General features: G+C 45.5%; 1 protein-coding gene across 4 annotated transcripts in view; it reads right to left on the reverse strand.

Annotated features, from left to right (window-relative positions):
- Positions 1-26,870, reverse strand: part of ACO1 (aconitase 1) — a 72,494-nt gene extending 45,624 nt beyond the window's left edge. Inside the window, exons 1-4 of one of the 4 annotated variants that reach the window (XM_080668769.1) lie at positions 26,733-26,840; positions 10,986-11,145; positions 10,466-10,521; positions 5,212-5,330 (exon numbers count right to left, since the gene is read on the reverse strand). In XM_080668769.1, coding sequence (XP_080524895.1) covers positions 5,212-5,308 — 97 coding nt within the window. In that variant the 5' untranslated portion in view covers positions 5,309-5,330; positions 10,466-10,521; positions 10,986-11,145; positions 26,733-26,840. Of the gene's footprint in view, positions 1-5,211; positions 5,331-10,465; positions 10,522-10,985; positions 11,146-26,732 lie in introns of all 4 variants that reach the window. The other 3 variants (XM_080668770.1, XM_080668768.1, XM_080668767.1) reach the window with 3 other exon arrangements.
- Between the last annotated feature and the right edge of the window lie 599 nt (positions 26,871-27,469).

Here is a 27,469-nt window from a genome sequence, read left to right on the forward strand (position 1 = left end):
CCAAAAAAATTAAGATACCTAGGAATAAAATTAACTAAGGAGGTAAAAGGCCTATACGTGGAAAACTACACAACACTGAAAAAAGAGATAGAGGAAGACATAAACAGATGGAAGAACATACCATGTTCATGGATTGGTAGAATCAACATCATCAAAATGTCCATACTACCCAAAGCAATCTATAAATTCAATGCACTTCCCATTAAAATACCAACAGCATATTTCACAGACCTAGAATGAACCTTCAAAAAATTCATCTAGAATAATAATAAAAAAAAAGACCCCGAATAGCTGCAGCAATCCTGAGAAAGAAGAACAAAGTAGGGGGGATCTCAATACCAGATAACAAGCTGTATTACAAAGCCACTGTTCTTAAAACAGCCTGGTACTGGCACAAGAACAGACATATAGATCAATGGAATAGAATAGAGAACCCAGAAATCAACCCAAACCACTATGCCCAATTAATATTTGACAAAGGAGGCATGAACATACAATGGAGTCAAGACAGTCTCTTCAACAAATGGTGTTGGGAAAATTGGACAGATACATGCAAAAAAATGAAACTAGATCACCAACTTTCACCATACACACAAAAAAACCTCAAAATGGATAAAGGACTTAAACATAAGATGGGAAACCATAAAAATACTAGAGGAATCCACAGGCAGAAAAATCTCAGACATATGCCGAAGGAACTTCTTCACTGATACTGCTCCTAGGGCAATGGAAACTAAAGAGAAAATAAACAAATGGGACTACATCAAAATAAAAAGCTTTTGCACAACAAAGGAAACCATCAATAAAACAACAAGAAAGCCCACTGCATGGGAGAACATATTTGCCAATGATATCAACGATAAGGGTTTAGTCTCCAACATTTACAGAGAACTCATACAACTTAACAAAAAGAAGATAAACAACCCAATCAAAAAATGGGCAACTAATCTAAATAGACACTTTTCGAAAGAAGACAGAAGGAAGGCCAAGAGACATATGAAAACCTGCTCAAAGTCACTAATCATCAGAGAGATGCAAATCAAAACAACAATGCGGTACCATCTTACACCTGTCAGAATGGCTATCATCAACAAATCAACAAATGACAAGTGTTGGAGAGGATGCAGAGAAAAAGGAACTCTTTTGCACTGCTGGTGGGAATGCAGACTGCTGCAGCCACTGTGGAGAACAGTGTGGAGTTTCCTCAAAAAACTAAAAATGGAACTCCCATTTGACCCAGTGATCCCACTTCTAGGAATATATCCCAAGAAACTAGAAACACGAATCAGAAAGGATATATGCACCCCTATGTTCTTAGCACCACAATTCACCATAGCTAAGATTTGGAAACAGCCTAAATGCCCATCAGCAGATGAGTGGATTAAAAAACTGTGGTACATCTACACAATGGAATACTACGCTGCGGTAAAAAAGAAGGAGTTCCTACCATTTGCAACAACATGGATGGAGATGGAGAGCATTATGCTAAGTGAAATAAGCCAGGCAGAGAAAGATAAATATCACACGATCTCACTCATTTGTGGAATATAATGAACAGCATAGACTGATGAACAAGAACAGATCCAGAGACTGAGAAACGTCGATCAGAACCTCAAACCTCAGGGAAGGAGGGGGTCGGTGGGAGTAAGGGGGAGAGATCAACCAAGGGATTTGTGTGCATGCATATGAGCCTAATCAATGGACGCAGACAACAGGGGGGTGGGGCATGAGTGGGGGGTGGGAGGTAATGGGGGAATAAAGACACATATGTAAAAAAGTAATAATAAAATAAAATAAAATAAAATAAAATAAAAATAGAAAAGAAATTGTGAGGTAACCAGAATCCCAAGAATGCCTGAGAACGTCTTTCTTGCCATGCTAGCAGTCATCAGCTGTACGGTAATATTACCTGGGGAAAATGGGGAAGTATTTTGGACTTATGCTCCTGACCCTTCATGGGTAAGAGCCCTTACGTGGGCTGATTCCCCGCCTAATACAGTCACCAATAATACCAAACACCTTGGTCATCCAGGAGGACCATGGGTGGGGCAAGGAAGTATAATTATACAGGGGTCGCCACCCAGCTTCCCTTTTGTATGACAAAAAATCAAACCACTGCTCCTTTGTGTGTAAAATTAAAGAGAGGTTTCTGGCTTGCGTGGACATCAAAGGAAGGGACTATCACTACTTGCTCCTGGGAGACGTGCAGAAAATGTAACTAAGACCTTGTCTATACAAAAAGAAATTGACAACCAGTTTGAAATGGAATTGCCATGGCCTAGAGCAAACAATATCCTTAGATGATATTATTCTACAATATCATTACAATTTTTCCCAGATTTGTTTTACCCCCATTACCTATAATAGTACCTTGCACCCTTGGAAGTCAATAAAAAATCATCTTTTGGTGCTTGGAGACAAAGGTAATACATCTCTTGATATTTTAGAATTACAACAGCATAATGTACAATTATCCCAAACAAACAAACTAATTCTTTGAATGTCTGGCAGCAATTTAAAAAGGACATGAAAGGATTTAATCCCTTCCACTGTGTAGAGGGCCGCCTGGGAAGGCACCAGAGCATTCTATATTGGCCCCTCTTGCCCCTTTAGCCAAGAGGAACCCTCTTCTCACAATCCAATTGCCTACAGCTGTTGCCTGTGCTTTCCGTTCATGCTGAGGTTGAAGCCTTGTGGTGGCTGGTACCATGGATCTGTCTCTCGCCCAGTGGGGTGAGCTGGGCCCTCCCTGGAGAAGAAACATGGGTTCCCCAAGATATGTGATTAGTGCCGGGGCCCCGCCAGCAGGCCAGGGGATCCCAAGGCAGGTGCTGGGCGTGGAGGCCACAGGGGCATAGGCAACCAAGGAGACAGAACTGAACCTCACATCACCCTGCTTGGCCCCGGAGGATGGCTGGTTAGCCAGAGACGGGTAAGATTCCTCAGGGAAGGAACCACCTAAGACAGGCACAGTCGCAGAGGGGCCATCAGGAGAGAACTTGGGGGTCAACAGAGGTGGGGCACAGACCCTCACTCCCCCAACTTTGTAGGGGCCTGAACCCTCACCCCTTCTGAGGGAGGTCTCCTGCCCCCATGGCTGCTTCACTTCCCATGCCCAGCTCAAATCGGGACCCAGGTAACAGACAGAGACTTGGCCAACAGCAGCTGCCCTCTCACTGCAACAAGACTTGTTTGAGTTGTCTTGTACCCCTGGTGTGGGGAAGTGGGTTTTTGATATCTAAATCCAGCCTAGCACCAGGAATGCTCAGGGCCTACTCAAGAAGGCAAATAATCCTTTCCACTAATATTTACAGGGTAAAATAAGATTGTTGTTAAGAGTACTAAATTTGACAGTAAAATAGTAGTCAAGTCCTCAGACTAATTTAAATTGGCTAAGTGAAATAAGCGAATATTCTAGAAAAATTAATGGTACTGGACAAAAAGCTGTTCCTAAAATGTTAACTAACATTTTTATTGGTAGTTCATCTCATGATAAAATTGCATAACATGTAATGAACCTAAAACAGTCATATTTTAGTGCAAAAAATTAAAATTTAAAATCTATCAAGACTACATTATAAAATTTCCAAAAGCCTCCTAATATTTAAATCAAAAAAGGGGGGATAGTAGAAGAATATCATGTAAGGAAAAATATCCTGTAAGTAAATTACATCTAGAAAATTTTTACTTTAGAAAATTAACTTTCATTTGTAATGCTAACAGCAAGACACCCATGAAAAACACACATGGTGTCAAAACAAGCCAAAGGAAAATCGTTTGGGCAAAAAATGAAAACGGATCCTAAGTCAAATTTATAGAAAAGATTCCTTTATTAACTTTTGGTCGAGAATATGTTTGTATATTTTCAGAAAACAACTCCAAGACCATGTGGATTCCTGCAACAGAGAGGAATTGATAGGACTGCTTCAGCCATGAAGACAGAAGAGAAACAGTCCAGAGAAGGAAGATGATGATGACGCCTTGCCATACTAGCAGTCAGCAGCTGTGCATCGCGGCAGGTTGCCCAGGGCCAAACCAGAGAGGGTCGGACCTGCATTACCACCATGTGTCCACCATCCAGAACTGAAATATCATTGCTGACATGTACACATAAGGAACTGTTTGACATTGAAATTGGGACTCAAAAGAACTGTTGGCCCAGAAAGAAACTCACTACAGACTGATTCATTTGCCTCTTAGCATAACCATTATTGCTTGTCTCATTTTCAGTTCTAATAAGTGTATTTCTAGTATCACATGATCTCACTCATCTAGGGGAAATAATGAACAACATAAACTGATGAACAAAAACAGACCTGGAGACAGGGAAGCATTGATCAAACTGTCAAACCTCAGAGGGAAGGTAGGGGAGGGTGGGGGTAAGGGGGAGAGATCAACCAAAGGACTTGTATGCATGCATGTAAGCCTAACCAATGGTCACGGACAACAGGGGGGTGGGGGCATGCGTGGGGAGGGGTTTGGGATGGGAATGGGGTGGTTGAGGACAAATATGTGATACCTTAATCAATAAAGAAATTAATAAAAAAAAGAAAACTAATGTCTAAGAAATGAGAAAATAACTCTTTTACAATTATTGTAATTAAGACCCAAGTATAGTAACATACATCTCTCCAAGGAAATAAAATCCCAAACAGCATATAGTGTGGTAACAGGGATTTCTAGGATAAAACAATGGTAATTCATAAGAAAAACTACTTTGCTCATTTAAAAAGGAAATGTTCCATCCTGATATATGAAATTATTCCCCAATATTATCTGGAAAAGACAAGAGTATAAAGATAGAAAAGCACAGGATTTGGAATTAAAAGACGTGTTTTTGTCCTATTTTGCATAACCACAAAGTTGTTATTTGACCATGTCATTGACTCTCTGGGAATACAGATTCCTCAGCACTTGTTGCACCTTATAAACATGATCTCTAGAGTTGTTACTCAGATTAAATGATATAATACATATGTGCAAACACTCTATAACCTATAAAATGCTATATAAATGCTACATGGATATCATCACTACTTAAAAATGAGCAATGCAAGGTGTGTGCGTGTTTATAAAGCTTAATCCAAGACCTGTTCTCTGCTATGCCTTTTTCAACTCTCCTAAAAGCTAATTAATTACATAGCATAATTATTATGCAAATGAGATACCAACTGCTGCCAAAGCACTTACTTCATAGAGCCATTTACCTACCATATCTTGACTCGTCCAATTTATTCAAATTGAAGAATTTCTTTCCTGGTTGTGCAGGATCCAAAGGCTCAGCAAGGTGTGCAAATGGGTTGCTCATGGTTCCTGATGGTTATGTGTCCCTGAAAAGGAGCAAGAACATTTAATTTCTACTCTCAAAGCTGGACCTCAATTATTTTGATGAGTGTTTGCTTTCTATAACAATTATGGTACACATTTACTTCAAGAAATCATTCATTATCTTTTCAGAGAGGGAGGTGGGGCATAAATGAATACAAGAATGATCTTAGCAAATAAAATGGGTTTTTGTGAAGCTACTGTGAAATATAGCATTCAACTCTGAAGACAGCATAAAGTCCCAAACTTCTTTTGTCTTCTTTCTACAATTTTCCAACATTTTCCCAATGATAAGAAATAGGAAGAAGTGAAATGAAGGATGTGTCTCATGGTAAATCCTGTATATTTGAACAGACCTTTGAGCTGGACCCATGACTTACTTGACAGGAGGTAAGAGGCTTATAGCAAGTGATATTATGCAACTGTATAAAACTTGGACTTTGGAAATGGGGATTTAAAAGCCACTGCTTTCTGTTGTAAGTCTCTGCATCAATGTAAGTAAATGATAAACATGTTGGTCAGAAGTGTTCCTGACTCACTTTTTTATCTGACAACAATGGAGTGTTCACAGCAGAGAATCTTTAAGGTAACACTGTGGTGGCATCAAGGCCCAAACTTCCATGATAGGTTTGCAGGAGACCCTCTACCCAGCACTGGGCAGCATTTCTCTTTTTATAAATTACTAGAGGCCCGGTGCACGAAATTCATGCATGGGGGTGTGTGTCCCTCAGCCCAGCCTGCACCCTCTCCAATCTGGGACCCCTTGAGGGATGTCCGACTGCCCGTTTAGGCCCGATCCTACCAGGATCGGGCCTAAATGGGCAGCTGGACATCCCTCTCACAATCCAGGACTGCTGGCTCCCAACTGCTCACCTGCCTGCCTTCCTGATTGCCCCTAACCGCTTCTCCCTGCCAGCTTGATCACCCCCTAACCACTCCCCTGCCAGCCTGATTGATGCCTAACTGCTCCCCTGACAGCCTGTTTGCCCCTAACTGCCCTCCCCTGCAGGCTTGATCGCCCCCAACTGCCCTCCCCTGCTGGCCATCTTGTGTCCACATGGGGGCAGCCATCTTGTGTGTTGGAGTGATGGTCAATTTGCATATTACTCTTTTATTAGATAGGATAGAGGCCTGGTGCATGGGTGGGGGTGAGCTGGTTTGCCTTCAAGGGTGTCCTGGATCAGGGTGGGGGTTCCCTTGGGGCGTGGGGTGGTCTGGGCGAGGGGCCTGTGGTGGTGTGCAGGCCGGCCATTTCCCCCCGGCGACCCAAGCGGAGGCCCTGGTATCTGGGATTTATTAATCTTCTATAATTTAAACTTTGTAGCCTTGAGCGGAGGCCTGGGCCTGCGAGGAAGCTTGGCTTCCTTCATCGCCGGGGACAACTCAAGCCTCCTGCTCTCTCCAGCTCCGTGGCTGCCGCCATTTTTGTTGGGATTTATTTATCTTCTATAATTGAAACTTTGTAGCCTTAAGTGGAGTCCAGGGCCGGCCAGGGTGTGCAGGAAGCTTGGCTTCCTCCATTGTTGGGGAAACCCAAGCCTCCTGCTCGCTCCGTGGCTGCAGCCATCTTGGTTGGGTTAATTTGCATATGCACTCCTGATTGGCTGGTGGGCATGGCTTGTGGGTGTAGTGGAGGTACAGTCAATTTGCATATTACTCTTTTATTAGATAGGATAAGCAGTGAACAAAGGAGGACATTGTTTGTGGCCTCCACACAGATAAACAGCGATTTCAAATCATATATGTACAACTTAGAGCAGAACACTTTGGGGTGGGCGACAAAGACTTACTCTCTATTCCTACCCCTTGGGCAAAAATCCTTTAATGAATCCATTCCCAACAGTCTTAATTTTAAGATAAGAATAGTAACATTTCCCTAATTAATCCAAGATTTTCATGAGTAAATATTCAACATAATTTTGAGATGACTAATACGGAATGATCAACATATTGCTGTAAAATGGAAAAATCATGTATAGGAAACAACTCTTTGTGGAGATAAAAAGTTACAAATGGGCCTTTTCTCCAAAGACAGGTCCCTATCTTCATCAAGACATAAAAGGGACTGGATCCTTTAAGAGGGACAGAGGTTTCCAAATTAGGTCAGGAAGGAGGACTCAGTCTTACCATTTACCCCTTTGCATGGTTTGCATTTTTAATTGTGTACACATATAACTTTGAAATAGGGCTTTGTACATCTACTGTGTTTAAAGTCCAATACTAGTTAGTTCTGGAGAGAGGCAGCTGGCTGAAAAGCAGCCCCTGCCCTCCTGGGGCCACCAGCATGGGTGACAAGCCAGACACCCGATGGGGCAAGAGAAGCTGGAGGAAAGAGTGGGTTGGGTGCCAGCACCTCTGCTGGGAATGGCTTCTGTCCCCTGGTCCCATGTGGGTTTTGTAGGAGCTGCCATTGTGGGGGGGAGGAAAGGTATCTGCTTCAATTTGGGCCAATCCACTTCCTTCTTTAAGAATTCTGGAAATGAAACTAAGAAAGTTAGCAAGGGACAATGGAACATACTGGAACTGTGCTTATAAAAGTACTAGAGGCCCAGTGCATGAAATTTGTGCATGGGGGGGGGGGGAGGGGGTGTCCCTCAGCCCTGCCTGCACCCTCTCACAATCCGGGACCCCTCGAAAGATGTCTGACTGACAGTTTAGGCCCGATCCTGCAGGAGTCCCTGCAGGATCGGGCCTAAACCGGCAGTGGGACATCCCTCTCACAATCTGGGACTGCTGGCTCCTAACCGCTCTCCTGCGTGCCTGCCTCATCACCCCTCACCACTCTGCCTGCCTGCCTCATCACCCCAACCACTCGCCTGCCTGCCTCATCGCCCCTTACCACTCTGCCTGCCTGTCTCATTGCCTCTAACCACTCTGCCTGCCTGCCTGATCGACCCTAACCACTCTGCCTGCCTGCCTCATCACCCCTAACCACTCGCCTGCCTGCCTCATCGCCACTAACCACTCTGCCTTCCTGCCTCATCGCCCCTAACTGCCTATGCCTCGGCCCCTGCCACAGCGACTTCGTCAGGAAGATATCCAGAATGATGTCCGGAAGGTTGTTCGGCTGTCCAGTCTAATTAGCATATTATGCTTTTATTATTATAGATGTGCCCTAGGATCTGCATAGAATTACCTGGGATCTTTCTTGTTAAAAATGAGTATTTCTGAGTATCCCCCCCCCCCCGATATACCAAATCATAATTGACTGGGAGTTGGGGGGTATAGCAGAAATCAGTCTTTAATCTCCCAAATGTTTCAGACACATTTTCAGTTTGAGAATTACTGGTGGACACTGTGGAGTAAGGAGCTTACACTTAATTCAGAAGGCAGCGATGGAAAGGTGTGTAAGTGTATGAAAAAAGGAGGGCCATGTTCAAAGGAGAGAGGGGGTCACAACCAAAATGCCTACAAGGCCCAGGCAGGGAACCTACACAGAGCGGGCAGCAGAGGGACCAGGCAGCCTGGGCAGTGTGTACCCGTCTAAGGGGCGGCAGCCTTTTGGCTCCAGCCAATGTCTGAGGTAGGAAGGCTGGCCATCTGGATTTTTACATGCACTCTCTTGACTTATAAACGTTGGTACGTAACGTTTTGTAAACTACTGTGTGGCTGTGCACCATCATAGCCAACCAAACACGCCTGTGGGCCCTATTTGACTGCTGGTCCATCTGTAACCTGTGTCCCAACCTAAACTGGCAGGTGTACTGGCCAGGAGAAGTGGTAGGGTAACTAGACAGAGAAAAGTCAGGCAGGAAACTCAGGTGAAGGTGAGATGGAACCTGGGTGGGCACTGGACGGCGGGCAGCTGAAATGGAAGAGTAGTGGATGGAGCAAAAGCTAAAGAGGCAAAAGGTAGAGAAAATGGCTAAGTGAATGGGAATCTCAGGGAGGAGAAAAAATACTACTGAACTCCGGATGCCAAGGAGAGACTGTGACTTTAGTGTTTGAGGAGAGAGCGCATTTAAGATGAAGTGGAACAAATCCAAGAGACTTGCCATTTATCCCCACTAAATGAGGAGCCCGACAGGAGGGATAAAACCATATGGATACATAGGAGAAACAGGCTAGCTTGTCTCCAGGAGAAGTTTACAAACCTGTGGGCTCAGACACGGGTTAACCATTCCATTGACGGAGTTCTGGAGAATTTAAAAAGGCAGTCATGCTGCTATCCCTTTGATCTGTCACGGATGCTTCTGCCCCAGACTTAACTTTCCCGCCCCGAAAACTAGCAGCTGAAATGGTAGGACTGTTGTTTTGCCTGCCTGGAGTCGCCTTCACTTCTTTTCAGGGATCACCCAGTGCCTTGGTCTGCGCAGCCATTGTTACCTGTCCCTGCCACCGTTTACTGAGCCACAGTCGGGGGGAAAGAGCAGCAGCTGTGTTTTGGCAACCCCCCAAAATGGATTTGCTTGGAAGCTGGGAAACCACCCCTCCACACGAGCCTGGAGAGCTCTGGAAATCAGAGCCACTCCAAGGTCCCCCTCATTCTGTGACCCTTGTCTCAAATCCCCGTACAGAATTCCCAGTGCTGAGCAATCCCAAGAGAAAGCCAACACACAGCAGCATTCCAAGGAGGCTTGGAGGGGAAAGACCTTCGCTTGGGAACCATCAGATCCAGAGTAGAACCCAGTGCTCCTCGGTCTCCTCCCCTGCCCAGAATCCTACCCCATCCCAAACTTGAGTAATACTGTGCTCCTGCTGACTCCCAAATTGTCCCAAGATTGGGGGTTTGTCTAGGAACCCTACCAACTGGCCAGGGAGCCCTGCCTACTTTCCACATTCACATTAAGCACCGATCCGGTTTCACTTCCTTTCTTTTCTTATCTCCCATCCTCCTCTGCTCTGCTTTGTCCTACATTTTTCAGTTTTACCTTCTCCCCATTCAATCTAGTAAAAGAGAGTCCGTGTGAATTTTTTAGGAGAGGGTGGAGTGTTACCCTATCCTTTTGGAAGGGGACGAGGTAGTAGGCATGGAAATATGTTTGGGTTGCTGCCTCTCCTGTTCCGCAGAATGAGATGGCACTGCCTGAAGGTAAAGAGAGAAAAGGAAACAGGAAGAGGAAAGGAGAGCTGAGGAAATGGCATCTTTTCAGATCTGAGGTTGGAGCTCATTCAGGACCTGTCCTTCCTGAACACTTGCCTTCAGAATGCTGGGCTGCTGACCAGACAGTCACGTGGGACAGGCGAACGGTTCTTCTATGAAAGGAATCCAAAAAGAGACACATGACTGCGTTGCAAGCCCTTCGCCATATCTAGTTCACCTTCGAAAGTCAAGACAATTTGTCAACTGGTCGAGAAACAGTGTCTTTCAAAGCTAAGCCTTCCTGAAACACCACCAGCTAGGTGACTGATAAAATATCATGATCATCACAGGTGCATTTTGTGCCTGGAAGAGTGGGTATGGGAAAGAGAGTGTCAAACACCAAATTTTTAAGTTAAATCATGGAAAATATTAAATATCAGGCACAGGGAGGCAGATCTGAGATATTTAACAAATGAGCCATGCTCCCAGCAAAAAGGTGGAGAGAGTCCAGAGCTGGGGTTCCTCCCCAACTACATCCAGTCTTGCAGCCAACTGACCTTGTGACCTGCAGAGGCACCTTCACCTGCGCATATGTGGATAGGCATTAACCCACCACCCACCCTAGGGATTTGCTGACCTTAGATGATAAGGACGTGTGAGTGGGAATCAGAGAATGTTGTCTTCTGCGAAGATTCCCCTGATGAGGAAAGCCAGGCCCTGAGGACAGTGGCTGCCTGGGGCCACAGGAATATGGCAGAAATTAGAACTGACTTTCCCTCCAATGAAATAAAGATTTCCTGCAGAAAAAACAAGTCCTTTAGAGTAGAGTTGAAAAATGTACTACGTAGGCATATCACAGTCCTCTGGCACTTTTAGTTCTATAATCATTTACTGAACCTTCCATGGGGTTCAGAATTCCAGAGAACTGACGGATAGCTAAGCTTTGGGAAAACAGCTTATGGTTAAGTTTTGACAGTCTGCCCTGAGTGAACAGTTTATTCCCAAGAATAAGGGCAAATCAACTTTATCAATAAAACATCAAACATACAACTCCTTACTCAGATTCAACATAAGACATGTGAGCCCAGACTCACACTTAGTGATAGTAAGTGAAATAGAGAAAGTTACAGAAAAGGTATATATACTAGAATCAAGTTTAAGTTTAAAAACGTTCAAGACTTGCCGAAACCGGTTTGGCTCAGTGGATAGAGCGTCGGCCTGCGGACCGAAGGGTCCCGGGTTCGATTCCGGTCAAGGGCATGTATGTACCTTGGTTGCGGGCACATCCCCAGTGGGGGGTGTGCAGGAGGCAGCTGATCGATGTTTCTCTCTCATCGATGTTTCTAGCTCTCTTTCCCTCTCCCTTCCTCGCTGTAAAATATCAATAAAATATATTTAAAAAATAATAATAAAAAAATAAAAACGTTCAAGACTCTTAGTATATATTCATTCACACACATATACCACTGTATTGAAAATGCATACAAAAAAGAAAGATTAAAGTTAACATTGATTATCCCTAAGTAGAAGAATACATTGCATAAGGGGAAGGGGCTTTAACTTTTTATGTTATACACTGCTGAATATAACCCAAATTCTATTTTCCATAAGCATGGGTTCATTTACTATTTACTAGCTTAAAAGCTGAAGCAGCCATTTTCAATTTTCACATAAATATCTTCAGAGGATATTTCACACAGGAAGACATAGTCTCTATAAAATGAGAATTTGACAGCTATGTCTTTTGAAAAGAAGATAAAACAGTCCACAACATTTCTGGAACTACAATATGTAGTTCTTTCTTTAATAATGTCTGATGAGGATATCTTTAAAAGTAAACCTATGACTATTACTTTTTAGATAAACCCCCTTGCTCCCCAAAATGTGTCGTCCATTATCCACCAACGAAGTGAAGTGGCTCATGTTTAACTTTATTTTTATTTTTTTTAATATATTTTATTGATATTTTACAGAGAGGAAGGGAGAGGGATAGAGAGCTAGAAACATCGATGAGCTGCCTCCTGCACACCCCCTACTGGGGATGTGCCCGCAACCAAGGTACATGCCCTTGACCGGAATCGAACCCGGGACCCTTCAGTCCGCAGGCCGACGCTCTATCCACTGAGCCAAACCGGTTTCGGCTCATGTTTAACTTTAGATGGACAACTCCATACTCACACAAGTCAATCCAAGCTGCACCCCTTCCTCTCACCCCAGCCCTGCCCCCTCTCTTTCCTATGGAATCCTAGTAGGTATCAAGCTTGTTGTTGAACTACATCTTGGTAGGTGGTGATAACTTTAAAAATATTACACTGAGAAATAGATGCTCATCGTAGAAATGCTAAAAAATGCAGGTGAACAAAAAGAAAAGTGAATCTGTATTATGGTTTCGGTTTCATTGAACATGATTTTAAAATCATGTATTTGAATTTCTTAAAATGGATCAGACTTCAATTCACATTGTTCTGTAAGTTGCATTTCTTACTCAGCAATAGACCACAAACATCTTTATAGGGCAATCATATGACATTTTATAAACTTCACATTGTTCTGTAAATTGCTTTTCTCACTCAGCAATAGACCATAGACATCTTTATAGGGCAATCATATGATATTTAATATCACTTTTAACTATACCATAAAAATCTGTCATTCAGATATATAACAATTTATTTAAATCCTTAATAAAATATACATGCTCCTCAACTTATGTTGGGGTTACATCCTGATAAAACCATTGTAAGTTGAAAAAATCCTAAGTCGAAAATGTACTTATATATCTAACCTACTGAATAACATAGCTTAGCCAGGACTACAGAACATGCTCAGAACACACACATTCGCCTACAGTTGGGCAAAATCATTACACTTACTGCTGCCCAGCATCATGAGACAGTATCATATTGCATATTGCTAGCTAAGAAAAAGATCAAAATTAAAAATTCAAAGTACAGTTTCTACTGAATGTGTATGACTTTCGCACCATCATGAGCTGGGGACCATCTGTACATAGGTTGTTTCCAAATATTTACATTCAAACAATGCTACAGTCTCTGTATACATTTCTTTGAACAGGTTCTTAATCCATTTCCTTAAAATAAACTCCAAGCTTTCAGCTCCTAGAAGTAGGACGGCGGGAGAGAGGCTCTGCCCATCTCCACCTGCCACACAGCACCAGGGTGCTGCGGAAGGCTGTTCCAGGTTTGTGACCCTTGTCTGAGGCCGTGACTGGAGTTGCCTAAACCAGGCAACATAATTTTCCTTTTTGCCATTTGCCAAATTGAGGGATTAAAAAGCTAATCTTGGGTATTTCTTTAATTGCTAGTGAAGATGAATACTTTTCCATCTGTCTGTTAGACATCTGAATTTCTTCTCTCGTAAACTGCGTTTCTGCCAGACAGGCCAAATTGAGTGACACTGAGATGGCCTCCGGAGAGGACTTGACTGAGCTTACAATGTGGATGAGACTCTAACCCTGGAGAAGCAAGGACTGCCCTTGGCCTCTCTCTGATCTTCAGTCTTGCAGTTTACAAGATTCCCCTTTACATGAAGAGTAGGCCCTAAAATCCGATGTACAATTTCAGCCCATGCTTGGGTATATCGTGAACCTAGATGGGAAGAGCAAGGTAAGTGGTCAATTAGCTTAAGTCACTGGCAAAATCCCTCTTTGATCAGCAGGCTTTGCCATCTGTAACCCAAACTGAACATCCAAGCCCAGGCAGCAATCTTGCCCATGGGCCTTCGGAGGGAGCCTGAGTACAGTATATGGGCAGAACACTGCTACACCATCACGCTTGCTAGAAGACCATCTCAGACCCTACACCCAGGCCTCAGTGAATGCCACACAGTGATGCGTGTTGGCACAGCCTGATCTGTAGAGATGTTTGGAACAGTCGGTTGACTTTAGCCAAACTCCAGTGATCAGATTCACTTAAAATAAGATTCACTTCTTCAGATCATTTCCTGCTTTTAGAGAATATAAGTCCAAGGCTTAGCTGCCTCTGCTTTTAAGAGTTGGATCCTCTTATGTTGCCCAGGGTCATAGAAAGAGGCACAGAGATGAGTGGGCCCTACAGCCAACCCTAGGCTTTCCATGCACCTGTGGGAAGAAGCAGAGAGAGGAGTGACCCTGAGCAGCAGGACCTGGGTCAGCAAGGGATGGGAGGATAGAGCTAACTGGGGGGCAGGGGACTTAGGGAGTACAGATTGTGCATATGTGTCGGTTTCCAGGAGAGTAGATTTTTAATATTTATGCAAACAACAAAAAGAGTTCCTTCTGTATTTCATGTGGTTTATCCACCTCTCTTCCTCTCTTCTCACTTTCCTAAAAACACCCATCTGAATTATCATGGCTTCCAACTCCCAAGCCAAATATCATTACATCTCTAGAGTTCAATTCCGTTCACTATAAAAATCAGATATGCTGCTCTGTTTGTTTAAAGAGAAATTAATTGGTCCCACTCCTAAACTGACGGTTATGTATCTGAACGTCATTCTACTTATAAACAACTTTTGACAAAAGTGAGATTCCAAGGATGTCTATGCGAGCATAAACAAGACTGAGGTCAGGACCGCTCAGGCCAGCAAACCGCCAAGCAGGGAGCTGGAAATCACTTGTTTGCAGATGCATCTAGGAAACTGGAGTAGCCCAAGTAGCTCTGAATTTTTCCAAGACCAGATTACCTCTTTGATCCTCTTAGAATCATAAAAAGTAATTAAAAAAAACAAAACAAAGATCTCTTAAATGTGATACTTGTAATCAAAAGAATTTTGCAAGAGAAGTGATAAGAGCCACTGCCTGTTTTGGTAGAGAATGAAAAAGAGAAAAAGTAGTGCAGAAGGAGGGAGTTGGAGAAAGAAATGGCTTTATAACAATATAACCAAATCCATCGACATAGTTTTCTTCTCTATTTACATGCAAAGTGCACTTTACACTTTAGAAATGAATAAGAGTCTGCCTTCTAGATCAGACAGAAAGCTTTGCCATCACACAACGACTTGTCTCCTTTTGCTAAATTTTAAGTTAATCTGTTTTCTACTTGACAATCACCCAGAATGTTCCACATATATTCCTAGGTCTTTTAAAGAGTTATAGCAGCTTTTAAATGATTCCGTTTCATTTCAAATAAGCCATATTACCTTTCTGTGCCTCAGTTTCCTAATCTGTAACATAAGGTTAGTCAATGATCTAAAAGGGCCTACCAAGTGAAAAAAATTCTGACTTATTCATTCATTCATTTATTCAATACATATTTATATTATCCATAGGCCAAGGACTGTTTTAGGCAGTAGGGATACACCCAGGAACAAAACTGACAAAGTTCCTGCCCTCACGGTGCTCCCACTTTAGTGGAGAGAGAAAGACTAAACAAATAAATAAATATACAAACAAAGTCAGACAGTGAGCAGCTGTGTGGATAAAGCAGCATGAGAGCAGTGGGGAGTGTTGGGGCCTTGAAGGATGTCAGGAGATTAAAGCAGGCCTCATTGACCTGGAGCCACTTGAGCAGAGCCTTGAAGGAAGAGAGAACAAATTACATGCAATCTGGAGGAGGGGTAAGATCATGTGCAAAGGCCCTGAGGGAGGTCTGAGAAAGGCAAGAATGAGTGCAAAAAAAGAGGACAAGAGGAGAGCAGAGTAGGCCACTCTAGTGATTTTGACTAAACACAATCTATAGAGTACTATCCTAGCTTTACGTTTGGCTTAAACTGTAGATTTCCAACATCTGAATTTGTTAAAGTTGGGTAAGAAGTTAGCTTGTAATATAAAAATTGCATTTAAAAAGTGGCTACTTCCTCAAAACTAACTCTTCTGTTTCTGAACTTCATTATTAAGTAACATTGGAAATTTCCAGGACGTATCCTAAAATGATCGTGACTCACTCGGCAGATGTGCACAGCCACTGCCAAAGGCAAGGGTCAGGATTTGGGGGGCCAGGCCATGGCCGCTGCACTGCCTAATCCAGCAGCCCCTGCTCTTTACTTTTTGGCCAGAAAGTAAAATTCCTGCCTCTTCGAGGCTCCCGAGTTCTAGGTAGCGACCAAGGCGGCACAATATCATACGCGATTCCCAAAGGAGAAAGGCTAGCCCGACACATCCTTGAAGTTCACTTTATATCAACTGCATTAGCACTAACTCAAAAGAACGAAATAGTGGGCTAATATAAGCAGAGTTTCCCCAAAAAGTCTTGGTGAACTTGAGCATTTATAATTCCAGAGATGCACTGAGAAAAGAAAGGCATCTTGGGGTCAGGAAACATTTGGCCGGGAAATAAAGGAAGAAGCTGGACAGGCCTCCTCAGAACCAGGGGTCCTGACCCAGCCCGAGCTCCGCTCCCGACCTCCTCCTTTCCTCGTTAAGGTCACTCTTCAGCCCTTCCTAGAATGTGGGTCCCCTACCCTGCAGCAACCCCCATCATCAGTGGGGCTTCCAAATTGACATGTGCAGAGACCCCAACCAAGGCCTACGACACCCCAGTCCTGAGAGCAGGAGTAGGGGGCAGGCAGCTGTGCTGCGTTAGAGCATTACAGAGCACGCTTAGTCGACACCCTTTCTTTACGAAAGCAGCCTGACGTCCTCAAGCTCCCAAACTCATTTCATAGATTCTTAAACTTGTCTAACTCAGACTTTAGAGGCTGGGTGCAGGGCTGCCACAGGTTCCCCAGGGCAGCATTTATCTCCATGACTTCACCCAGTTTCAGAAGTCATCTACCCCCACCCACCTCAGAACTGCTTGGACTCAAGAATGATGACTCACGATAGATAGTCAAGCTCCCAGAAGCTTGAGGTATAAACCCGTATGTTTATTGGTTTTCCAGAAGAAAGGCAGCTGCCGGGAGCACCCGATGCTCCTGGCTTCTGACCCACACTTGCTGGCCCACAGCAGCGTAGCTGTGTGGTCAGGAGCTGAGATCGGAACCAGAGTGCAGGCGTGCTGCAGGGAGAATGGAACTCAAAGCCAAGTCCACCCGACTCTAAGGCCCAGCTCTTAAGCACTGTGCTCTGGTCCATCTCAGTGTACACACCACACAGAGGCATGATATCCACATGCAGAGGCCACTTCATTGGGTCAATGATGTGACAAGTAATAGAGTGGCATTAGGCCATGACACATCTGGTAGCTGAACTGTTCAAGAGAAGGGACTGGTGTAGATTCATGAGCTTAATGAGGACATTTATGGACCACCAGGATAAAGGGATAAAAGACCCCTCGCGCTTCGGTCACACACAGACTGGTCGGGAGGTAGTTAGTGGCAGATGGAGGGTGACAAAGAAGCCTCCAGGGAGACCTTAACCTGCATGGGAGGTGTGAGGAAGGTCTCTAGGTACAGGAAACACCTTGCAGGAGCCTTCCAGAAGGACACAGCGGGACGGAGTCAGGAAGAGAAACTGCGGGCAGAAAACAGTACATGCATAGGCCCCGGAGGTGGGCCCCTGTGGGAGTCCTATAGGGTGCATGCTGGGCAGGGTGGAGAGGAAAAGGAGGGCAGGGTCCACATCACAAGGGACTTCACAGACAGTTCAGATTCATCCGGAAGACAAGGATGCACAGTAAAGGATTCTAAGCTGGAGTCTCCAAGACCTGATGTGACTGTCAGAGATCAGCCTGGTAGTGGTGGGGACTGACTCAGGGCCAGGTGGCAGGAAGCCAGGTTATGGTGCTACTACAGTCACATCAGGAAAAAAGAACAGAGGCCCTCTCTCTTTCTCTTTTAAAAAATATTTCTGCTAATTTCAGAGAGGAAGGGAGAGAGAGAGAAACATCAATGATGAGAGAGCATTATTGATTGCCTCCTGCACGCCCCCCAATAAGGATCTGAGCCCGCAACCCGGGGTGTGTGCCCTTGACTGGAATCAAACCCAGGACCCTTTTGTCCCCAGGCTGATGCGCTATACACTGAGCCAAAGCAGCTAGGGCCAGAGGCTCTCTTTTTGAGTTAGACAAGTTCAAGAATCCCAGGAAGAGTGAGGAAAGCAGGATGGACACAGGGTGAGCACTGAAGACAGAGCAGTCTGGGAGAGCACCTATGTCCCTCACTTGGGCACGCTGGCAGGACCAATGACTAACATGGGAACCAGGATGTTGGGGTGGATTTGGGGTGATGACATCCAGCAGGCAGCTGCATACCTGTGCCTGGAGCTCAGGAGCTCTGGGCTGGAACGGAAATTCAGAAGAACAGCAGCAATCACCAGGCATTATGCCATGAGCGCCACATCATTCCACCAGCACTGGGCCCGATGGCATGTGCTGGGTGCCTGTGGGGTGCCAGACACCTCACCCACATTGTGTAATGTGGTCTCTCAACAACTGCGTGAGAAAGGCATCACCATCCCACGTTACTGAGGATCAGAGGGGTTCAGTAACTTGCCAAGGTCTTGTGACTGGTACCTGGCCAAGCTGGGAGTCAGACCTAGGCCCCCTGGTGCCAGGGCTGCACAAGTGACAGCATTTTATAGTCACTCTTCACATAAGGACTCAAATTAACCAAATGGATTTAAAAAATTAAATTTCACATTACAACAATCTTCAAACTCAAAGGTACACATGTGAGGACTAGCTAGTCACCTCAATTTCCCATAAAATACCCTTAACTTTGGCAACATTTATATAATAGATAACTTTTAAAGGGTGGGTTGTTGACAGCAACACACCCCTTAAAAGTATAGGTGTCACCAGCACAAATAAAGCAACTCATTCCTTACCTGAGCAAACAGGGGTTTTATAAAACAGCATCCTGAAGACTAACCCTGAGGCAGGTCAGGCCCCACCACTATTGCACAACTGTACTTTCGGTACATCTGCCCTGGCACAGCTCTTGCATATAACAGACGGTCATCAGTGATTTTCACCCCTCCCCAACTAAAAATTCAAACCTGGCGATTAGGTAGGAGGGCACTGTCTTACACTGACACAGCTTCTTTGTGAACGATGCCATGGCGTGAACTGTGCTTTGTAATGTCACAATAATTGTCTTAAAAGAATGATGAGGATAAGGAATAATTAAGTGCTCCGTAAACATCTGCTTGAGCAAATCACATTATGCAAACATGGGCTTGCCCAGAGTCATCTTAGGTCAAGAACAGAATGAGACTCACAACAGCACTCATGCACTGGCCTTGCTAACTCATCAGAAGGTGGATAACTTTTAAAGCAAAGACTAAAGCAGAACACAAGGAATCTGAGAAACGATTGGCTCAGAGAGTGTGATATCCCTTTAGTAGTTTGATGGCATTAAGGGACACATACTTACTTACCTCAAGAGCCGGGTATGTCTCCCAAAGACGTACAATGCTCAGAAAGATAGTTCCCTGTCTTTGCATGTTTGCAACATATAATCTCAAAGCCCTCTGGTTTCCAATCAACACCAAAAATCAGACTGCCATTTTCTGGAGGTAAGTATTCAAGATTCACTTACCTCCCTAAACCTCAGTTACTTCTTTGCAGATTTAAGGTAATGATACCTGGCCTGCACTGCTCTGCCCAGCTCACAGTGGCTGCTGTGTAACGAAACAAGGCAACAGAGGGAAGCACAGTGCACGCTGGGAACTCTATACCTGTGACTTACCATTATTCATGAGATTGCTCTCCACTTACTTCATGGGACAGGGGGATTCTAAATATGGCCTTTACTGAAGATTTAAATCTACATTTTAAAACACGATGGATACTCTAAAATCTAGCCAGAGCCATTCTTATCTACTGGGGGGGAAATTATAAAATCAGAAAAGACCTAAAGGCTCTGGATGTGTATTTGAAAAAATGGTAACAGACCAAATTGAAGTCTTTTCATCACAATTCTTTAAAATGTTTTAAAATCAGGTGACATTAAATGTTCTTGGTACTAGGCAGGGTCTGTGAATTTTTCTTTCAATGTGATGCATTTCTTTTATAATAAAAAATTTCCCACCCTAGCTGGTTTGGCTCAGTGGATAGAGCATCGGCCTGAGGATTGAAGGGTCCCTGGTTCAACTCTGGTCAAGGGCTCATACTTTGGTTGCCAGCTCCTGGCCCTGGTCAGGGGCATGCGGGAGGCAACCAATCGATGTGTCTCTCTCACATCAGTGTTTCTCTCTGTCTCTCCCTCTCCTTTCCACTCTCCCTAAAAATCAATGGAAAAAATATATCCTTGGGTAAGAATTAAAAAAAAAAAAATTTTCCCTTCAGTGAACTTGATTCAAATTAATGTAGCATCTATTCTTTGAGCATCTCCTTTGCATTAAGCATTGCTAAGTAATACAGAAGATAAGGAAAACACTTATTTGCTTTATACAAATAAATCTAACCAGGAGACTAAGATCAGCACACAAATCACTATAGTAGGATAAGGATTATAAGAAAGGTCACCTGAGAGACAGCTGTAACGAGGGGAGAAAGGCTTTGCAGAGAAGTGGAGAAAGAAAGAGGAAAGACACATTTACACGGAAGAGCAAACGCAGCCACAGAGAGCGGGACAGCATAGCAAGTGTTCAAGGTCCACTCGGTGATTGAGCGGTGCTGACACTGGGGCAGAGGAGTTTAAAGATTTGGCTACAGCAGTCAGCCCATGCTTGTTACTAAAAAGACACAGCAAAGAAGAATATTTTTTGTTAATTTATACAGGTGAAAATGAAGATGTCAGAGAGAAAAAGGAGTATATACTGAGTGGCCAGATTATTATGATCTCTGAACGCATAATAATCTGGCCACTCAGAGTGTGTGTGTGTGTGTGTGTGTGTGTGTGTGTGTGTGTGTTTATATTAGAGGCCCGGTGCATGAACTCGTGCATGGGTAAGGTCCTGGCCAGGGGGAGGGGGCATGGGAGGTTGGCCAGCCTGCCTGCTGGTCGAACTACTGGTCGAGGGGACAATTTGCATATTAGCCTTTTATTATATAGGATATACACTGAGTGGCCAGATTATTATGCGTTCAGATATCATAATAATCTGGCAACTCAGTGTATATGAAATAAGATTGGCCAAATGTTAACGTTCCTATTGGTTGAAGCTGGATGTTTCTACTCTCCACTTCTTTTTTTTTTTTTTTTAAATATATTTTATTGATATTTCACAGAGAGGAAGGGAGAGGGATAGAGAGCTAGAAACATCGATGAGAGAGAAACATCGATCAGCTGCCTCCTGCACACCTCCCACTGAGGATGTGCCCGCAACCAAGGTACATGCCCTTGACCGGAATCGAACCCGGGACCTTTCAGTCCGCAGGCCAACGCTCTATCCACTGAGCCAAACCGGTTTTGGCAACTCTCCACTTCTTATGTCTGACATTTTCCATTAAAAATGGCCAAGAAAGAAAGGCCAGGCGACCTAGGGAGATGGTCAGCTGATGGCTTCTCAGATGATGGTGTTTATGAAGAACTTCCCAACTTCTGGGTCAGCTGGAGGGAGAGGGTGGGCCGAGGTTGGAGCCCACTCCACGGGGAAGTTAACAGCACAACGTGACGGCGGCCTGGCAGCGGGTCTGTTTTTGGTTCCCCACGCCTGTCACTCAGCCCTTGTTCCCCACTTCCCACTGGGAGAAAGGGGTGGTAAGTCTGTCTAAGACAAATGAAGGCTACCGGGTTGTTCTCCTACTAGGTGTACAAGTAACTATAGGGCGTATTTTTGGTCATGTCCAATTTAATACTTGTCATATCAAATTTAATACTTTTTTAATACTAGCTAGAAAATATTGATAAGAAAAGTGAAGACAATTTAAAGCCAGCTGTACTCCAGAATGCAAAGAAAAGCCCTCGGTGAGTGGCAGAGCCTTTGCCTCAGTCCATGCGTGTGCACACCCACACATACAGGCACATGCTTCCCCTCCCTGAAAAACAGGATCACAGGGAAATATTCTTGGGTAATACGTTTTTTCATTAAACTGTACTTCTGGCTACTCCGTGAAATAGCATTTTACAACACCATTGTGAAGGCTGCGCGATAGTTCAGTAAAGAACACTTTGATCAGGGGCTTAAATCTAACATTGCTGTTTAACGAAATATTCCGATCTGAGAGGGCTGTCTCTCAAGATTATTTTGCATTAATATATACCCGTACCATACACACTTGTTCAGAACCATGATGTGACAATTAACATGATTTTCTTTATCAGGGGAGAGGAGGCTGCAGTAACATTTTTACTAGAGAAATAATTATCTTCTTTTTTAAAATACAGGTTGTTGGGATTTTCGTTTTTAGTTTTGTTTTCAGGCTGTAAAAGCAATACACGAATGCTGCAGGGCAGGCAGACATATGGTATCACCAAATGCAACAAGTAAAAGCCCACTGTCTTCTTCCACCCATTCCACACTCACTATAACTTTCATAGTTCGGTATATCTGTCTCCCAAACATCTATAAGACAATTTTAAATAGATGGAATATGTAAGCACACATCCATGACTTAGGTACATATATAGACACACAAATGCCCATATACACATACATACACACAATGTACATTTACAGTGTCTAACATATGTACATATAACGAGAGTTTTTCTTTTTGTTTTCTTTTTTAATCCTCACCCGAGGATATGCTTTTATTGACTTTTAGAGAGAAAGGAAGTGGGGGAGAGAGAAAGAGAGAGAGAGAGAGAAACATCCATCAGTTGACTCCCATACGCATGCGTCCTGAATGGGGATCGAACTCACATCCTAGGTATGTGCCCTGGCTGGGAATCGAACCCCTGTAACCTTTTGGTGTACAGGATGATGCTCCAGCCAATGAACACCCAAAACTCACACTGGACTACACTGCAGGTCCCACCATCCCAGCATGTCCAAGATGGCTCCAGAGAGACAGTTGGGAACAAAGACACCCCCTTCCCTCCTCCACCCATGGCTGTGTCCTCAAAACTTGAACATACTTGGCCTCCCTTTAAATAACCTATTGTGGATTCTTCTTTGATTCCAAGTCCTTTGCAGTTGTCACTCTAGCCATGTCTATCTTGGAATATCAAGTCCCTAGTATCCATGCATAAAGTCCTAAAGAATTTCCTTTTTCATAAAAATACCCCCTTGAAGCATGGCTCCTGTTTCGGCATTCTAGCACAGGGGTCAGCAAACTGAAGCTTAGCACCTGTTTTTATAAATAAAGTTTTATTGGAACTCAGCTGTGGCCATTCATTCACATATTGTCTCTGGCTGTTTTCACACTACAACAGCAGAGCTGAATAGTTGCAACAGAGACAGGGGAGCCCACAAAGTGTAAAATGCTATCTGACCCTTTACAGAAAAGTCTGCTGACCCGTATTCTAGAATATAGTGAACCCACACTATTTTTTCCCTATCAAAAATTTGGAGAACTTGAACCATGCACCCCATGTCCAGTGTTTTTGTCCTGGCTAAAGAGTCTGGTTTCTATTAAAATACAGAGGAAAATCACCCGGCTCTGACACAGCAACCGTGAGCTGGTAAACCTTTAACAACTTGCAGAGTGGGGGAGCGCTGGCTTTAGAGCAGATTTCCCTGGTGTAAATACACAGATGATGGCATACTGCACGCTAAAACATGTGATGCCACTGGAACGGAACTGGAAGAAATGCATACAAACACTAGTGCCAACCAGCTCCAGCAAAACACTGGCTCCTCCAGAATCTGCAGGGTCCCAACCTGGGACACCAATGGCCCAAGCCCTCACTTCAAAGGCGAGGGGACTGAGGCCCGAGAGAGAAAGGGCCTTGACCGGGACTGGGCTAGTGACTGAGACGAGGAAATGAGCTCCAGCCTGGTCTCAGTCACTAGTCCAGTCTGGCTGCCTCATAGCGGGTGACTTCCTCCATAAAAGAGTGGAGGAAGGAAGGCAAAGGAAGTTCTTGGCTAGGCGCGTGGCCATAAACGTTGGTTTTATTAGTATCTTCACCGTTCGGGGCCTGGCTTTCTCAGCACCTGCTCTGAGGCACACACCTGGAAGGGGTACTGTTCTTCACACGGGACCATGGTTCATGTGGACACTCTGTCTCTATGAACCAGTAGTTCCCTAAAGGACCACCAGACAGGAAGCTCTGGTAAGACGGGGCCCACATCTGTTTTTGCTCCTACTTTTTCCAGTATCCAGTGCAGAGCTGGGCACGGGCTGGGGCAAGGTAAGAAGGTCAATAAATATCTTTATACCAAGAACAGAGCAGGCGCTCAGAGGTGAATCCACTGGCTGCTCCCATCTGTGGAGAGTGTAACTACAGATGCAACACGTGGTGTGCCTGCAACATTTCCAAAGGGGAGGCTGCAGCATGGAGCACAGAGGCCCTGTGGATGCAGGAGCGGAAGGAAGGACAGACTTAGAGAACTACTTGTCTATGATGTATGGAACTTCTACCTGAACTTGTGCTGACCGAATTTGACGTGGAGGAAGTAACCCAGAGAGGGGTCCCACCTACCACGCACCAGGAAGGATGCAGGAAGGGCCACTCAGGGACACACCTCTGCAAGTGGAAAGTGCAAGAGCACCGAGACTGGGGAGTGAGTTTCCAACAAACTCAAGGCCATGCAACGGCAAACAGAAATGAACACGGAGAAAGGAAAGACAAAAGCACGTGAGCATTCCTGTTCTTTCAGAAAGAACTTCTGATAACAGTCACACAGACCCCTGCACACTCGACACAAGCTCCCGGTGGGCTCTTCTCTGGACCCCAGGTCCTGTCTGACCCAGACTGCTGCCATCTGGATGCAGACAGCTCACTCTGCAGGCACAGAAACAACCAAGTAAAAGTCCATTGTCTTCTTCCACCCATTCCACACTCACTATAACTTTCATAGTTCGGTAACTGTCTCCCAAACATCTATAAGGCAATTTAAAATAGATGGAATATGTAAGCATACACCCATATGACTTAGGTACATATATAGACACACAAATGCCCACATACACATACATACACACAATGTACATTTACAGTGTATAACATATAATGAGAGTTTTTCTTTTTGTTTTCTTTTTTTAATCCTCATCCAACGATATGCTTTTATTGACTTTTAGAGAGAAAGGAGGAGGGGGGGGGAGAAAGAGAGAGAGAGAACCATCGATCAGTTGCCTCCCATACTCAAAGGCCAAGTTTTGAGCCACCTGTGGGCCTTGCTGAGTCTTCAGGAGGCCAGCAGGGCTCATCATCGCTGATGTGGGGCCCCAGCACTTGGTGGCAAATAGCAGAAGTTAATGCTGCCCATGGCATGGGCTGGCGTGCATTGCATTCAGAGGAAGGATCGCAAACAAGAAGCCGGGCCAATGATTGAAGCCTCGGAAGCATTTCCCACACCAGTGGTTCTCAGAGTGTGGTGCGGAACCGGGCAGTCTAGGAATCCACAAGGTCAACACCAGTTTTGTAATAACACCAAGAGGCTATTTGCTTTTTCACTCTCACGTTTTCAGGAGTACACACAGGGAAGTTTTCCAAGGCTACATGACACATGATATTGCAACAGACTGAATGCAGAAGCGGATAGAAGAATCCAGCTGCCTACTATGAAACCTGACATAAAAGAGATTTGCAAAAATGTAACATGCCACTCTTCTCAGTAACATTCTGTTTTGGACAACATGGCTACTTTCAAAAAACATGTTAGGCTAACTATAACGGGACCACTATTATTTTAAAATAAAGTAAAAATTTCTGTTCTAGATGGTAAATATCGAAAGATATAACCCATATAAACAAAAGCTCCTTAGTACACTCATACTAGTATTTAACAGTGTAAAGGGGGTTTTGAGTCTCCCCAAAAGTTTGAGAACTGCTGTCCCATAAGCTGTGCCCCACGGCCCTTACCCCCAGGAGTTCTGCACGGTGCAGGAAGGAAGACATGCCATTCTACGTGCTGGCTGACTTAGGAAGGCAGCCCATGCTCCCTCCTGGTCTCTGAATCTATCAGGATGTGCTCTGTGCCAGCCCTTCCATCTTCCACCGAGGGGTGCTTTCCCCTCGCCCATTTTCCTCTTGCATTTTGGTGTGGACTGCCGATCGGCCGGCACCCAGTGAGGATTTCCCGGTCCGGCCAGTCCGGGCCCGGCGAGGCCTACCCGGGAGGCCCGCACACCCTCCTTGGAGTCAGGACTGCCAGCTCGGCCGGCGTAGCCTGGGGAGGGCTCGCCAGCCAGGCCCGCACCGCGGCGAGGATTCCCCGGCGGCACGCACACCCAGGCACCCAGGCACCGGGGGCGAGGAGAGCCATTCCAGCCCCGACCCCTGCTCCCCGCGCGGCACGGGCTGGGGACAAGGTGAGGAGGTTAGTCTCCAAGGAGGACTAGTCCCCGATTCTCCCCGCGGCCTCTCGGACTCTCCCCGCCCTGGGCCGCCCAGCTCCGAGTCGCGCTCGGGAACGTGGCCCGGACGCCGCGAAAGAAGCTCGCGCGGCTCCTCCGGGACAGGGCGGCCGCGCTCCCGCTGGCAACGTCGGGCCGGCCCGGTTGGTACTCACCGGGGCTGCACCGAGGGCTTGGGGGCCAGGCGGACTCACGCTGCTCCAGGACCGTTCCAGGGCCCTGCGGGGAGCGCTTCCGCGAGCTGCACAGGTCCACCCGTTGCCACCTCCCCCGGGCCCCTCCCCGCGCCACCCGGCCGGCCGCCAGGGGGCGGGGTAGGGGCGGGGCCAGAGCGCGGCCGGGTGGTCCGAGCGGGGCCGGAGGGGCGGGCCGGAGTCTGCCCGGCTCCCCGCCCCGCCCCGCGGGAGGGACTTGGCCCTGGGAGTGGGTAGCTGATAGGCAGCCGCAGCTGGGGACCCACTGTCCCTGGGGCCCGGGTCCACTCGTGCGTGCCCAGGGCCTGCGCCCAGGGCGACTTTAGTCACTTTGGGGCCTGGAGGGCGACTGCTAGGCTTGCGCTGGGAAGTGAGCCAAGGGGGGCAGGCGAGGGGGTGGGGGGGCGGCAGAAATGCAGCTTTTAAAAAAGATTTGGCTGCAAGGCCACCCTAAGGCTCCATTATTTGGCTGCTGGGTAGGTGTGATCTTCTCGCTCCTCCCCCGTCCCCCACCCCACTCCGCCTCTCTCTCACCCACACGCCTTAATTCCTTGCCAAGCATGCCAAGTGGGCCTCGGGGTCATGCTGAATGATAGGGAGACTTCAAGGTTTCCATGGTTACAAACGCAAAGTTTCTGGGTGTGACTTTTTAAAAAACGTGTGGAAACTTTATAACTCAGGCTGGGCCCCAGGAGAAG

Source organism: Plecotus auritus (genome assembly GCF_963455305.1).
Source record: "Plecotus auritus genome assembly, chromosome: 5".
In the NCBI taxonomy this organism is placed as follows: Eukaryota; Metazoa; Chordata; class Mammalia; order Chiroptera; family Vespertilionidae; genus Plecotus; species Plecotus auritus.